Source organism: Micropterus dolomieu, linkage group LG20, assembly GCF_021292245.1.
Source record: "Micropterus dolomieu isolate WLL.071019.BEF.003 ecotype Adirondacks linkage group LG20, ASM2129224v1, whole genome shotgun sequence".
Classification (NCBI taxonomy): Eukaryota; Metazoa; Chordata; class Actinopteri; order Centrarchiformes; family Centrarchidae; genus Micropterus; species Micropterus dolomieu.
In genome coordinates this window covers 19,754,650-19,768,978 of record NC_060169.1, presented here as the reverse complement: position 1 = coordinate 19,768,978, position 14,329 = coordinate 19,754,650, and the positions used below count along the sequence as shown (strand labels likewise).

Sequence of the window (14,329 nt, the reverse complement as noted above, 5' to 3'; positions counted from 1 at the left end):
TCTCTGGCACTGACACTGGCAGTAGCAAGGGTGGCGCTGAAGAAGTGTGGAGGGGAAGGCGCACCTGGAGTCAGAGCTACCTCACCAGAGGCAGCTGTGTGAAGAGCCTGCAGCATACCTGTAAAGCATGAATGCAGCTGCAGATGCCACTGAAAGCTTTTGCTTGTGTAAGCAAGCACGAGAGTCTCACCAGAGACTTGAATAGCTGCTTGATTTAAAAATCAAAAAATCAACACAACACTTCCTATCATTATGTCTACTGCTGGGAATTTTCTTATTTATTTATTTTGTTCTCAAATCCCCCTTTTTCCTACAGCTTGTATTCGCGCTCCTCAGTCTAAAAATAAATTGAGGAGTTTTAAATCACACGGGGCAATTTAACTTGCAAGTCCAGGCATGATGTATGTGTACACTACATGATGGAGCTGAATCAAAATATTTATAGGCACACATCCTCTGTGCATTTAGTTTTTGACACTGCAGTGCACCAGGATGTGAAGGCTATCTGGACAGGCCAGCTGGTGATTACAAACATTTAAATGTTTCTAGGGCTTTTTCATCGTATATACAGACGCCCTTCTCCCTTCGCCACACACATACTTTCCTCTGTGGTCTGCTGGATGTCTGCTTGCAGCCATGGGATACTGCAGATGTGGTTGTAATTGTGTACTGCATAAATCCGTATTATCTGTTATTTTAAGGATTGTTTAACCTAGTTTTTTCAGCCTTGCCAAATGCAGGAGTGGAACATTAAAAAAAAATTGGAACAAATTTGGAATGTATCTTACTGCCTTGTGTGACAGATAAGCATCTTTGAAGCACTCAAGCATGAAAGCTTTTATTTTTGTTACAGTAGACACCTTGGCTATAATTGGCTCCCTGCTTTATTTGACTGTATAAACTGAGCGCGAAGGACAGAGCATGTTGTCATTGGACAGACAGGCTGCTATGCTGAGGGATGCTGATGGGCAGCTGCGTGGGCACCTGTCTGACAGGAGGACTGAAGACACAGAAAGAGAGAGAGGGTTTTTGGCTTGTGGGGGAAAGTTGCATCTTGTAGGATATTTATGGGATGCTGCAAGGGCATGGTGTGTATGTGTGTTTTTGTGTGTGTGCGTGTCAGCTTGTTTGTGTAAATAGTGTTTTCCCCCCCTACAAACCCTTGTCAGAGGCACAGTGTCTTGATGTGACACTTCCTCCCTGGCTGTAGCTTCAGGATGAGAGAAAGAAAGTGGTGGGCTGAGATTCAGCTCCCCTCAGGGACTTTTGCAAGCGAGAACCCTGAGTGTGGATGACAAAATAGATTGACATTTGCTTTTGACAGATCACTCAGACACCCTTGTTTCTGAGAGATTTGTACTGTGCGAGCTGTAAGAAAGGAAGTCTGCTTTAGGCTCTGAATCTTAAGACCCAGAAATGTTCCTTGCAGTGCTGTCTGGTGCATGACATTCAGGAGATATATTTTCTCTCTCGCTATCCATCTGTCTTTAACAGCTCAAAGACAAGAGATCATAATATTTTACTACGACAGTAACCTAATGTTCCTGTTGCTGAGAAAGCAGCTCCTTTTTGTTTCTTCCTCAGAACATAGTAATAGGGCTTGGTGAATAGACTGTGGATGAAATGCATCAGTAAAGCCTTATGTAAACATGATCACACAGGGCCTTTATAAGTCTCTCAGCAAAATTGCATTTTTGGTCCACCCAGCAGAATGGTGTGAAGCTGTATGTTTCATATTTTTAATATGGACAGAGGGAATGTTAAATAATATAAATACACATACTTGCATACATTTTCCATTACCATTTCCATTTCCATTGTTTTTATAATTCAGTCACCAGACAAAGCTCTGTACCCAAGTCCAGTGTCATTTCATGGTTCAGTACCAAACATAAGCATGCTGAACAAAGGCAGGTTAGGAGAGGAAAACATTAGGTAAATAATAAGGCCAATACAGTTTTTCTGCCTGCAAGGAGGTCAGACTTTCCAAACTGTTTTGAATCAGCAATGTTCTGCTATGCATGTCGTTAGTCAAGCCAGCAGGATGATTGTCCACAGTTTATACTTCTGGAAATTCCAGTTACTCTGGTTATATATCATTTTAAGTGCTTGGAAAACTAGGATTTTATATCAGTGATTTGTTTGATAATATAAGAGTTGCAGCACAGGTTGTAACCAGCTATTGTATCTAGATGAGCACACTTTTTTATTATCAGTAGAAGTACAGAGAGCTTATTTTATTAAGTTGATTGGCTAATCTACTAATAAGTTAACATTGACATTATTGACTTATGCTCAGTTTGAAGAAGAGATGCTCTTTGTACAAATGACATGTTTGTGTTAGTTTGCCTGCTAATTTCCTGACATTAACAAAATATTAACACTTAATTTAATGTGTAAGGGGTTACTCCTGTTGCCAAACCTGCTGAAAGTTAACATCCATCTCTGCAGCTCTAAGCAGCGCTCACCTGCCTTTAGATCATTGTTTTGGTTCTCTGGTCCGCACATAAACTGTATAGAGCCCAGCCATATAAAACCACAGGCAGCCGTTTTAAGCAAACAAGCTCAGACAAGACAAGTATATACGGCCTCCCCAGTGCAAGATGACACACCCGACCTGTAAGTGAATTTTGTGCTGTCATCGAGTGGCAACTTCACTGAGATACAACGTCTTGCTCTTTGTTTTCTGGATGTGTTGCTTTTTGTGAACTCAAGGCCACTTTCTAATTAAAATGTGCTGTATATCAAGTCTCTAGCAGTGGTCAAAGTTCAGTTAAGGGGTGGTGATGGCACATAGATAAGATGCTTGCCTTTGGTGTGGGAGACCTGGGTTCAGTTCCCACTGTGAGACATCCACCATTGTGTCCCTGAACAAGACACTTAACCCCTAGTTACTCCAGAGGCATGTCAGAGACCTCTGACATGTATAGCAATTGTAAGTCACTTTGGATAAAAGCGTCAGCTAAATGAATAAATGTAAATGTAAGAATACGTTAAACTACTACACAACTAGGCTTATTCAGTCCTGCAGCCAGTTAGATGTAGTGAAAGTTCAATACATATACTACTACATATGTAGATCGGTGTGGGTTATTTTTGCAGTAGAAACATGACTGAATGGGACTTCAGTGTGTATTACAAATTGTATAATGTGTACTCCACATGTTAGTACTCCAGAATGTCATGGCTGTTAGGCGTGGTCGTGTATGTTATTTGCTGATGATAGAACTGTTGGCAGAGACAGACAGAGAATATTTTAGGCTCCCACCCGACCCCAAGTAAGTGAGCTCCCCAGAGGATGGCCTCATCAGATGGCTGATTAGGTAGACACCCTTGGTTTGACACTCTTGAGATGATGCTGAACAGTCGCAGCAACCTCTGGGAGCCTGGGCTTTGTATTTATCTTTGTTTGGGTTGCTAAAATTTACCACTGACATTAGAGGCTGCAGATAATTGAACAGGCAAACAAGCCAGAGGCCTGACCCTTTTCATCTGCGAGGACAACAAGGAGTTAAAAGCACAAAGAGTACGAAAATAATGCACAGATTAAAGTCATTACTCACATTCTGGTTCTGTTGTAAATTATTCATGTTGGGCTTGCGTGAGTGTACAGTATTAATCCAAACCTTGATTTCAGCTCGCTGACAGACTCAAGAACACAGCCTGTCAACAATCACTAAGGTAGAGTGTTTGTTATTTAGACACAATCTAAAGCAGGCTGCTGTGACCTGGAAATAACATAATCGAACCACATGAAGCTCATGTCATTGCTGAGGTCCTTAACTGCAGGACTCCGTTGTAGGTCAGGTAACACGGGCCCATGTAATTCTGTGACATACATGAACTTCATAAAAACAGTTTTACATATTTTAAAAATAGAACTATTCAGAATTAAATTATGTATCATTTAAAAAAACATATCCAGGTGCACATTTACCTTTTGATCCCACTGTTGTTAAAAGTACAGTACGTACCACACACAAGCCTAACATGAGTACAGAGTACTGGAAGCGTGCCGTTGACATTCAAAATTACATTTTTGTAAAAGGCCATAAAAGTGATGTTTCTGCTGGATGGAAAGACAGAGAGAGTTTGGTTAAGCTGCAGGTGGTTGGCAAATCCATCAAGTTCGAACAATACGTGACATAATCATATTAATTTCAACACTGTGACCAACCTGGTCTTTTTTGTTCCTCAGTCTTGTCATTTCTGCCTGTTTGATGGTTCCCCATCATTTAAAATCAGCTGAAATTAAGCCTTTGAAGAAATCCACCCTCACTTAACCCACCATTGAATCACCATCATCTCTCCTTCACCTCTTCACATCTCCCTTATGCACTTTTGATTTTCGCTGTCACATTTGTGAAACAATAAAAATCTATTTTTGTGAACATGAGAATGTAAACAAACTGTTTGTTAGGATGACTACATTTTTAGGTTTTAGTGTTTTTAAGATTTACAACAAATGGTTTAGGACAGATGTCTAGCAAATGTGCTAAGTCTGTTTTTTTCTGCTAGCTTGAGGACTGGAAATAGTTAGTAGCTTTGCTGCATACATTTACTGCCATCAGACTTTTAGAGCAAGTTTAAATAGCCACTGTGCCCAATTATTAATCTGTATATAGCCTGATTGAAAACATAAATGCATGCAACATATACACCAAAGCAAAATTATAATGGGCAGGAATGGTAAAGCTTTGCTGCTTCATGATTACCACTATCTGTACTATAATGTAATTTATGTGACATTATCATACACAACGTGGACATTTTGTACCAGTGCTTGTCCATTGTGTTTTAAAACAAGCTAGGATACTGCTGAATGATTGCAATAAAACCATTTAAAACACATAGTGCATGGAAATTAATTAGATTGAGTGGTAAATCTGTTCAACATTTAACATTTAAAAAAAATATTTTATTGGCTATTATTAAGCTTAATATGTCATTTCAAACTCAGGCCCTAAATGCCACAATATTATCTTTCAAATTAGTGGGGCTGGGTCAGAATTATGAGAGCGGTGGGCAAAGATGATGTGTTTAACAGCTCTGGTTGACAGAATCTCAAGTAGGTGTCATTTAAAGTTCATATTTATTGAACCTCATGATGTCTCAACCACGTACTGTATGTATGTGAATCCAAACAAAGTCAGCCTTCTCTTTATGTATTTATAAAAGTGTGTGAGTGACCACTGTAGGTAACAGCACATCCTGTTATCTCACAGCGTGTTTGTGAGCTACAGGTGGAGCTGCTGAGGAGCATCACCAGTATGGATAGAGAAGGAGAAAAGCACAGTGTCTCTCTCTGCATTGTTAGAATCCTGTCAATGTGCGTTGTTTGTATGTTGTGTGCAGTGGGGCTCAACAGCCCAATCCTTGCTCACTCTCTTACAAACTAAAAAGGCCAGTCTGGTAGCTTAGGGGTTAAGACGGCAACTATGAACCTCAACGTTCCCATTTCAAGTCCGGCTGGGAAGCTTTGTTACTCTCTACAGTCTGAAATGAAATACTTTTTGGGGGGAAAACTAGGCCCGTCTGCTCAGTTACATTTGTGATTACTTAGTTTCTGCAGTGGCTGGTTTAATCACATTTAAAACCAGCCTACTAATCTTCACCTCTTTCTTGTTCTGCTCAACTCCACAGATTAGATATCTGTAAGATGTATGTTGTCATTAACCCCTCTAACAAATACGAGTGATTAGGCTGCATAAGTTGCGCTTGTACTTTGATTGCAAATATTAATGAAGAAATCCTGAACTTTTTCACTGATTATTAAACATTTGAACATTGCTTTGGTTAAGTGCTTTATAACAAGCCTTTGTCTTCATATTCTTAAAAAAAATATCTTCTAATTGTACAGACGTGAAAAATTTAGCTTTTCTCATTAGACTCACAATTAACCAGGCTCACTTTGCTGACAGTAAGGTTGGAGTTTAAGGATGCTGTCAGCACACAATAAACTGTAAATCCTCCTTCAGCATAAAGTGCACAAAAACAATATCAAGTGTCTGTCATTGCTACTTTTTAAAATAGCTGGTAGCTTATTAATATGTTACCTAAATTGACTTGTTTTGACATTTGCAAGTAAAGGAGGAGAAAACTGTCAACAATATTAAGCAAACAGGAAAACCATTGAATTTAAACTAGATTTTATAACAGAAACGTAACAATAGGCCTATAAGCTTATATGACCAAAACCTAACCTTAGTATATTATTTGTATAAACAAAAGTTTTCATTAGAGCTGCATGATTAATCTATTGCAGTTGCAATCGTGATGCCATCCTGTGTGATTACATAACTGCAAAAATAGTGCAATTTAATTTATTTATATAAAAAGATCTTGGAATAGTGTTTTTCTTCCACAAGGATTTAATGAATAAAATCAGCTAGTGGTAAAATAGTATACTATTATATGAAACTATAATGAATACACTAATATGCTATATATGCTATATTAATATATTAACACTAACAGTATACTATTAACTGAACATCATACTTTTTATTTAATATTATAAAATTATACTACTCATTTATACTAGTTCCTCCTCTGTGTACGATGTGGCAAAATCAGTATTTTTGGACTGGTGGCAAAAAAAACTGTGTTGTTTTCACTTTGTTTGAGTTGAGAAATACACATTTAATAATGTCAGTATTTTGTGGATTTTCCTTGATAATCAAGCAAGTAGACTCATAGTACCATTTGTTCCATTATATTGCATTCGCAAATCACAATATTGTCCACAATAATTGCAATATGACATTTTCTCCAAATCATCAAGCCCTAGTTTTCATTAATGTTAGTTAAATATTTTTGTATCTAATTGCAGGTTGTCAGGTGATACAGGATTGTTTCAGCAGTTGATTTTGCAAGCAGGAGGCTGTAGCAAACACTTCTTAAATGTCCTAACAGTCTTAAATTAACTTAAACTAATTAATTTTTAATTGGTTAATCCATCCATAAGTCCATTCATGATACAGAGGGTGGGGGTCTGAATCCCTGATGCATGCCCCGCTCTCCGAGTCAGCCCTCTCTAATTAGAACCAGAGCTTCTTACAGGAAACAATCTTCCTGTCTGATGACATCATCTCTAAATCCATGCGTGAGATGTCGGGTGAACTCAGCCTGTGGATGTTTTTCAACACCTAACAGATCCCAAGAAAAGCACCTTGTGATGACTTGAGTGTCTTTAGAGAGGGTATAGTGTGAACAGCTGGGTGGAGCAGAGCCTACATCTCCTAGAACAGGGGTTTCCAACGTCTGACCCTGTGGCCCCAAACACCCACCGTCTTAAATTGTTGACTCACTGTCCACAGGTTGTCAACATTAGGCAGATATCTTCATATGAATGAATAGCCTGTACTGTATATGTTTCATTGTTCCAGGAATGTAAGGACTATATTGATGGGACACTCTGAGCCCTGTTATTGTCAAATAATATATCGATTGTTTAGCATGAAAGAAAGTTTATATTATTGGGTTTTTAACTCCCATTATTATTCTTTGTCTTCTTCTTGGAGGATAATCATGCTCTAAGTTTTGTAACTGCTGGAGGATATAAACAGAAAGTATAATGGATTCAGTGAGATACGCTGTGGACTACAACTTCAGCCCCGTTTATTCGGCCTGTATTTGTTTGCATTTTCACAAATTGGCACTATTTAAAGTGTGCAGAATTAGCTATTAGCAGCTCCTGTTTGTAATGCACCCATGGATGTAACTATTGCCGGATTACTTTGACATTGAAGATTTTCACAGCCACTGCTGCAGCTCCAACTGCTGACCGTGCTGTTAAACTGCCCAAATCAGTGGGACAAACTACAATAACGAGCTTCCTGTTGTTTTTTTCACAGCAAGTAATTGTGGCCAGCAGCGGGGGAAAATTTAAAGTTCATGGGGAAAATTTTTTTTTATCGATTTTTGTAAGTTATGAATCGATTCAGAATCTTAGAAGATATGATTTGCGATTCTTATATGAATCTATTTCCCCCACCCCTTCCTGAAATTTAGACATTCTCACATTGTCTCCTGCAGAGTCAGTGTTAAAAGTAATGGTCTGGCAGTTAGCCAGTATGGTTTGATGTTGTGTGTGTGATTTTCCAAATTAATGCCCATTTCTGCTTTCATGTCTTTTCTTCGCAAAACACTGTGCTGTGTGTCTGGACTTGTTTTAGACCCTTTCAAACACTTCTATCATTACCAATTTCCTTAAAGCATCAACTTGAAACAGCGCCAGACATAAAGCAATAACCGCATGTAGAGCCGGTGTTTTGGATGAATTTAAAAGAGTCCTGGAGAAGAAAGGGGGATAAATAATAACAGTACTAAAAAGGAAACGCAAGGCATAGTTTTCTTATGGAAGTGGAAGCTTTTCATCTTCTATAACAGTAATGTTCTCAATGAGTCTACAGGCCTGTGTGTAGTCCAGGAAGCTTCGAGTGGTGGACATGAAAGGCTCCAGTTAGACTGTACCGTCCAGGCTCTCACTGGAATATGGTATCTATCCTCTCATCCTCTCCTTTCTTCTCCTCTCGTTTGCTCTCCCCTCCTCCACCTCCTCCCACATGATAAAGGTAATGGGGAGCTGTGTGGCTTGCAGTGACGGTAAACCATGGTAAAATGGCTGTCGATGTTTTGCCCCCCAGTGCTCCCCCCTGTCTGAGGCCCCGAGGGTTTAGGAAATGGAGCATTATTTTCATGTTCCAACGTCACACAAGCCCAACCCCTTTGCAGCTGTTGCATACTTTACAACTCTTGTGTTTACAGCCACTTCTCAGCAAAAGGGCTCACTCTGCCAACACCTCTCATATTTCATAAATACACTGTTTGTCCATTTTTCTCCCTCCTCTCATTACCTGGATTTGGATTCATGGATTTGGACATTTTTTCCCCCTTCATGTCAAGTCTTTACTTTCTCTCACTAATGACTCCTAATTGGTGTGTGAGCTATGTGTGGGAACAGGTACAATGTGTTGCCAGATGGTTGTCTTCTTACAAAAAAAACAAACATATTTTACCTCACTGGCTGTAGACTCATTTAATAAAAATAAATAAATAAAAGATTAGACACTCGGGATTAAAATGTGAGGCAAAGAAAAGGCTCACTTATTTATGCAGTTACTTAGTCACTTAGTCATCTTTAATTACACATATTAATGAAACTCTGCTTAGAATTAAATTATTTTAGTTTGTTGGGGTTCCCCTGCAGAAAATCAGCATTTTTGTGCCTGGAATTAATTTTTTTTCTCTCTTTCTAAATCCGCTCACACATTTGTTTTCTGTCCCACCCACTTCCCTTTATCTTTTCTATACCCCCCCATTGCCTCCCCTCCCCCTTGTCCTTTTCCTCTTTGCCTCAGCACTTAGAGGCTTAAGAGAGGGATGTACCACATGAGCCACTCCCTTCTGACAGCCACCCCTTCCCACAGTGTGGAATGGTACAATCCTGCTTTGCATAAGTTTCCTATGAGTGGGTCGTGTGTGGAGGCCAGTACTGCAAGAATTAGTCCCTTTTGAGCGGTTTGGATGTATGTCTAGAGAGAAAGCCAGTGTGCTGCTGTAGTGTACCGTTATCACTTAAACTGTTAAAGCTATAATGTATTGCGCCTACCCTGTCCCTGGAATGGGCAGTAACTCTTTAATGTATTACTACAACGGGAAATCGGTGAGTAGTCTCTTTGGGAATGTGTGTGTAGTAGACAGAGAAGAGCTGGAAGAAATGTGTGTGAGTGTCCCACTGACCTTCGGTCTCAGTCTGTCTCTCCATCTGACTGTCCTTTTTTAAATTTATTAGAAGATAAAAGCACTGTTTGTGTCTCTGTGTGTGTGTGTGTGTGTGTGTGTGTGTGTGTCTGTGTTTGTGTGTGTGTGTGTGTGTGTGAATGCATGTACCCGAGGGCTACTCTCACAGATTTTCCATTACATCAGTTCAAGCTGTGTGACAATGTGTGCAATTTAATAATGCAATTCAAGTGTCTTAACTTGTGTTTTAAACTTATTTTAACACACTTTTTTATGCTAATTTACACCCCACTTCTATACAACAGGTAAATATTCTAGGCCATTTTAAAAGAAGATATGCTTTAAGAACTTTATGCTGGCCTTTTCTTAAGACATGGCATACTGAGGCCGTGACAAACTTCGTCTCACACACAGCGTGGCAGAAAAAAAGTTTTTTGCAGCCTTGAATTTATTTTTTACTGGCTGATTGCTTCAGCTCCGAGACTGGGTTGAAATAATAACAAGTGGGAGTCTGGGAATGATTAAGGGAAAGAGGCTGCCTGTTGAGGTTAGATTTTCCTGTTTGCAGATTGAGCTCCAAGCACCAGTGTTGCTGTTATTCCATCTGTTTTTAATCACATTGGCATTCTTGACACCACAGGGAGCCTAATGTGATTTCTGAACTTCTCTGTAATGACCTCTTTGATTTTTGTTACTCTGAAAATTCTCTTTTTTTGTAAATACATGAATCATTGTGTGTATGTGTATGTGTATGTGTTTGTGTACACGCGTGTGTTTCTGCTGCACTTAGACTTGATGAAGCATTTACTGTTTTTATTTAGATATTGATATAAAGATGGGTTATACTGCTTGTGTTGCAGAAAGTTTTTTGTTCCTTTTGATATAAATCCTCCTGTTTTTATTGTTACTGTTAAAAAACAAACAATCCAGTCGGCTTATGAATCTGCTCAAGGACATAGTTCTGACAATGGCAGAATGAGCTCTGCAGTGCGTTTCAGTAATCCTTAAGTAATGATCCTGTCATAAGCAAATTACACAGGCAGATTTCCACCTGTCACTGTCTGTGCTATTTTTGCCATTACATAAAGGGCACGTGAAAGAAAAACAAAGAGGTTAGCCTTTTTACGATTTTGTATTGAAAAGGTAATTTATCTCAAGCTTGTGTTTCAACTTTCTTTATAACCCGTTACGGCATTTCCTCTTTGTTCACGCTGCAGAAAAGATGACTTTGATCTTTTTCGTATTAAGTATTAACAGGCTTGTGTTACAGTTGGTGATGGGGAGAAAATTGATAGCATGTGGACAGAACGGGCAAACTTTATGATCAAAAGCACTTGTTAAATAACCAGCACCAACTTTTTTCCCCCTGTTTCTCTCGCAAGTAAAAGGAAAGACGGTGCTCGTTCTTTGCATCAACATGATCCACATTCATTTGTTATAATGCAGAGTTGCATAGCAGGCTCACCATCTGGAGCACTGGGAGAATTCACAGTGGGCCATTGGCTTGTGAGCTGGTGGCACAGAACCAATACAGATGGAGCAACTCACTGATCTTTCTTCCGTTGCCCATTACTGAAAAGGAAAAATTTTAGTGAAAGCAGTGACTGTCGGACCTTTTTGTACTTGTTTTACTTCACAGATAGCTTCCCCTCCGCAAGTGGAATAAGATCCGAGAATAAACAAATAATAAACAAAAGAGACAACATGTGGGACTTGCCTGTCGTTGTCTTTTTGTAGTGCAACAGGTTATACCATGCTTTGTAGAGGTTAGCACTCATCGCCAGGAGCTAATCCTTAAAATCTCCCATTCGTGCACATGTGTTGCACATGCACTGAAGCTTGCATGCTTGGGTGCATGTGCAAAATAAAGTCAGAGTAGAGGTTAGTGTTGTGGTGTGTTTCCGTGCGTGTCATCATAAACTGTATACCGTATGTATATATCACACACATTGTGAGCCGTTAATGAGGTTGCGTTGATGCCAAAACCAAATTTTTGTGGTATTAACGACTGTAAGGTTTTATTCTGCAGTGTGGTTGCTCTATATTTAGAGAACCTGACTCCCAGTAGGCCGCTCTGCAGTCAAAATGTGCACTTGGATAAAAGATGTTGCTACTTTGTAGAAGAAGAAGAAAACCAAACATGCTGGATATTCATTTACTTGTTTCTTTTATTAGGCAACTAAAGTCATGAAGCCAAATTAATATTTATGTGTTCTGACTTTGGTTAATAAAATGTTTTAAGGTGGCTGATGGGATTGATGACAGATGATAGAACAGAATATGTTATTATATTCTATTCGATCCATGTTTGTTAGCTGTTCTCCACCTGTGGTTGACAGGTTACTTGATGTATATCTATAAATCTAAATTATTCATTTGTTTACGTGTGAGACCATTTACTTTATATTCCAATTCCATGTGAGCAAATTCAAGTTTGAGTTAGAAAATTTAAATAATGGTAATTTCAAGTGCTCTATGTATCAAAGGTATCGCCTTTCCTTCCTAATATAATTTTAGTGCAATAAGTGTGAAATATACCTGTCAGGCTCATAGCATTGGGATGCATCTTGCGTAAATACATTCTGATATGAAACTAACTTTATGTCTCAAAACATCTTGCCAGTGAAACTTGGTCTTTGTTAGACTTTAGTTTTAATGTCACAGTTTTATGCACGAAAATACTGAGCCCTCTGTTTTCCAGACAGCATTGGCAGGTATCATGCACAAATGTTGAACAACGCCCCTCCAAGCAATGTGTCTGCCTTGCACACTAAGCCTTGTAAGTGTGTAAGTTTTGGACTTGAAACAAAATGCCCCACAGATATGGTTCGATTCCAAATAATGACACACACCACAAAAACAGGACACGCCATTAAGAGTGTTCTTGAACTCTTTTCTTTGAGCTTCTTGGCTATTAGCCTGAGTTTTATTTTTTCCCCTTCCTTTCCTGTTATTATATTTCATCCGTACTGTAAGTTGACAGCTTGTGTTTTAACATGGGGTATTGTGATCGTTGTGGCATAAACTTCGAAGGCAGCTACCACAGGCTTGAATACCTGTCAGTGGAGACAGAGTGCTGCTGAAAGGCACAGCCAAGTTACAGAACTGAGCCAATAACTCAGTACAGTATCTTTTATCTGAAGCTAAGGATTATATTACCATCACTGCTTTAAATGTAAGTCTTCATGTCTTATCATTCTCTTATCAGGAGGTGAAATTGTTACATCAGTGTTTGCCTTATTGTTATTTAAAGTTTGTTATAAATAGCTGCCAGGCCATTGTTGAGGGGGGTTATTAAAGTTGGCGACACTTTTTTCCCTGATGGAGCATTGATGCATCAAAAGCACTAAATAGAAGCTAATTGAATGCAACTCAGGTGTTGACTGTTGTAATTGATTTTATTGTTGTATATTTGCTGTTGTGTAAACATACAATCCAAAACAGAACTCTACCACAAGAATACTTTATGCTGGTGAGCCTCTGTTTAGGATATGTGAACACTGCTTAGAAATAGGGCACGGAAGGGAAATTTATTTTTTTAATAAAAATACACCCGCTGATGCTTAAACAACTGGTGTAGGTCTGTGTTGGTGTGCTGATCCGTGTGAGTGACGGCTTTTAATTAATGGCCTTGTAAAAGGAAACCCAGGCGGGCCCTCTCTTCCATAGGCTGGCAGAATGAGGCACCCAGTGTTTGGGATGGTTTATTAATGCTTTGACTGGTTAGCCCAGGGTAAAAAGGACAATTAGCATTATCCGCTGCCATATGCTGCCCATTGAGCGTCTGACTGAGGCAAAAGACAAAAGCCCGGGCTCCTGTGTGAGGCTAACCTGAGATCTCCATGGAACTACTATCAACCCTGGTCACATGTGTACGCCAGAAGACCCATGAGAGCCCCACCCCTCCTGGAGCACTTTAATTACACACCCAGACAACAACACGCCGGAGTCCAGCTCTCTCAGCAAAGCCCAACAGCCCTGAGTCTCACTTAGGCGGCCTTCTATATTGATATTATGTTCCTGTGTGTGCCAGTGAGTGATTGAATTTATATACTGTGGTTGTGTGGCATTTATTCCATCAGCACTTTTGTCATAAAGCAACTTAAACAACCTTTGCATCTGTCCTCACATCCGCAAGCATCACAAACCAATCTCTGAGGAGTGGGCTGTCTTAAAAGAGGGGTTTATCTTGCGGAGTATGGGACACGGGCTGGAAATGTGCAGGTGGAATCTAGCTGGCAGGTCTGGCTCTGATTAGTGTTACACGATGGTGGGGTCACCCAGTCCTGTTTGTGGGAGGGAGAATTTGTTCAGAACTCCTCTCCCTTCTTCCCTCCCTCACCCTCTCTCATCCATCTGGAGTGGATGAAGTCAGAGACCACATCTCTGGTGTTTGGCCTCCAATCTCTTTGATCCTCCCGCCTAGCTTGGCACACATACAGCTGTACAACAGCACGCCCATTGTGCCTCTCCTTTCACTGTACCACCACCAGCTTGCAGGTACAAATATAAAGAACGCAAAGCAGGCTGTTTTTGTACCACTTATTTGATTTCTGCCTCTCTGGGAATGCTGTAATTTGCCAGG

At 39.7% G+C, this 14,329-nt stretch overlaps 1 protein-coding gene across 6 annotated transcripts in view; it reads left to right on the top strand.

Annotated features, from left to right (window-relative positions):
- The window catches only part of tcf12 (transcription factor 12), a 79,662-nt gene that overhangs the window by 44,685 nt on the left and 20,648 nt on the right, over positions 1 to 14,329 (top strand). Inside the window, exon 1 of one of the 6 annotated variants that reach the window (XM_046031933.1) lies at positions 9,486 to 9,667. The exons of the other annotated variants lie outside the window; for them this stretch is intronic. Coding sequence (XP_045887889.1) covers positions 9,599 to 9,667 — 69 coding nt within the window. The 5' untranslated portion in view covers positions 9,486 to 9,598. Of the gene's footprint in view, positions 1 to 9,485; positions 9,668 to 14,329 lie in introns of those variants that run through there. 6 annotated transcript variants of the gene reach the window in all.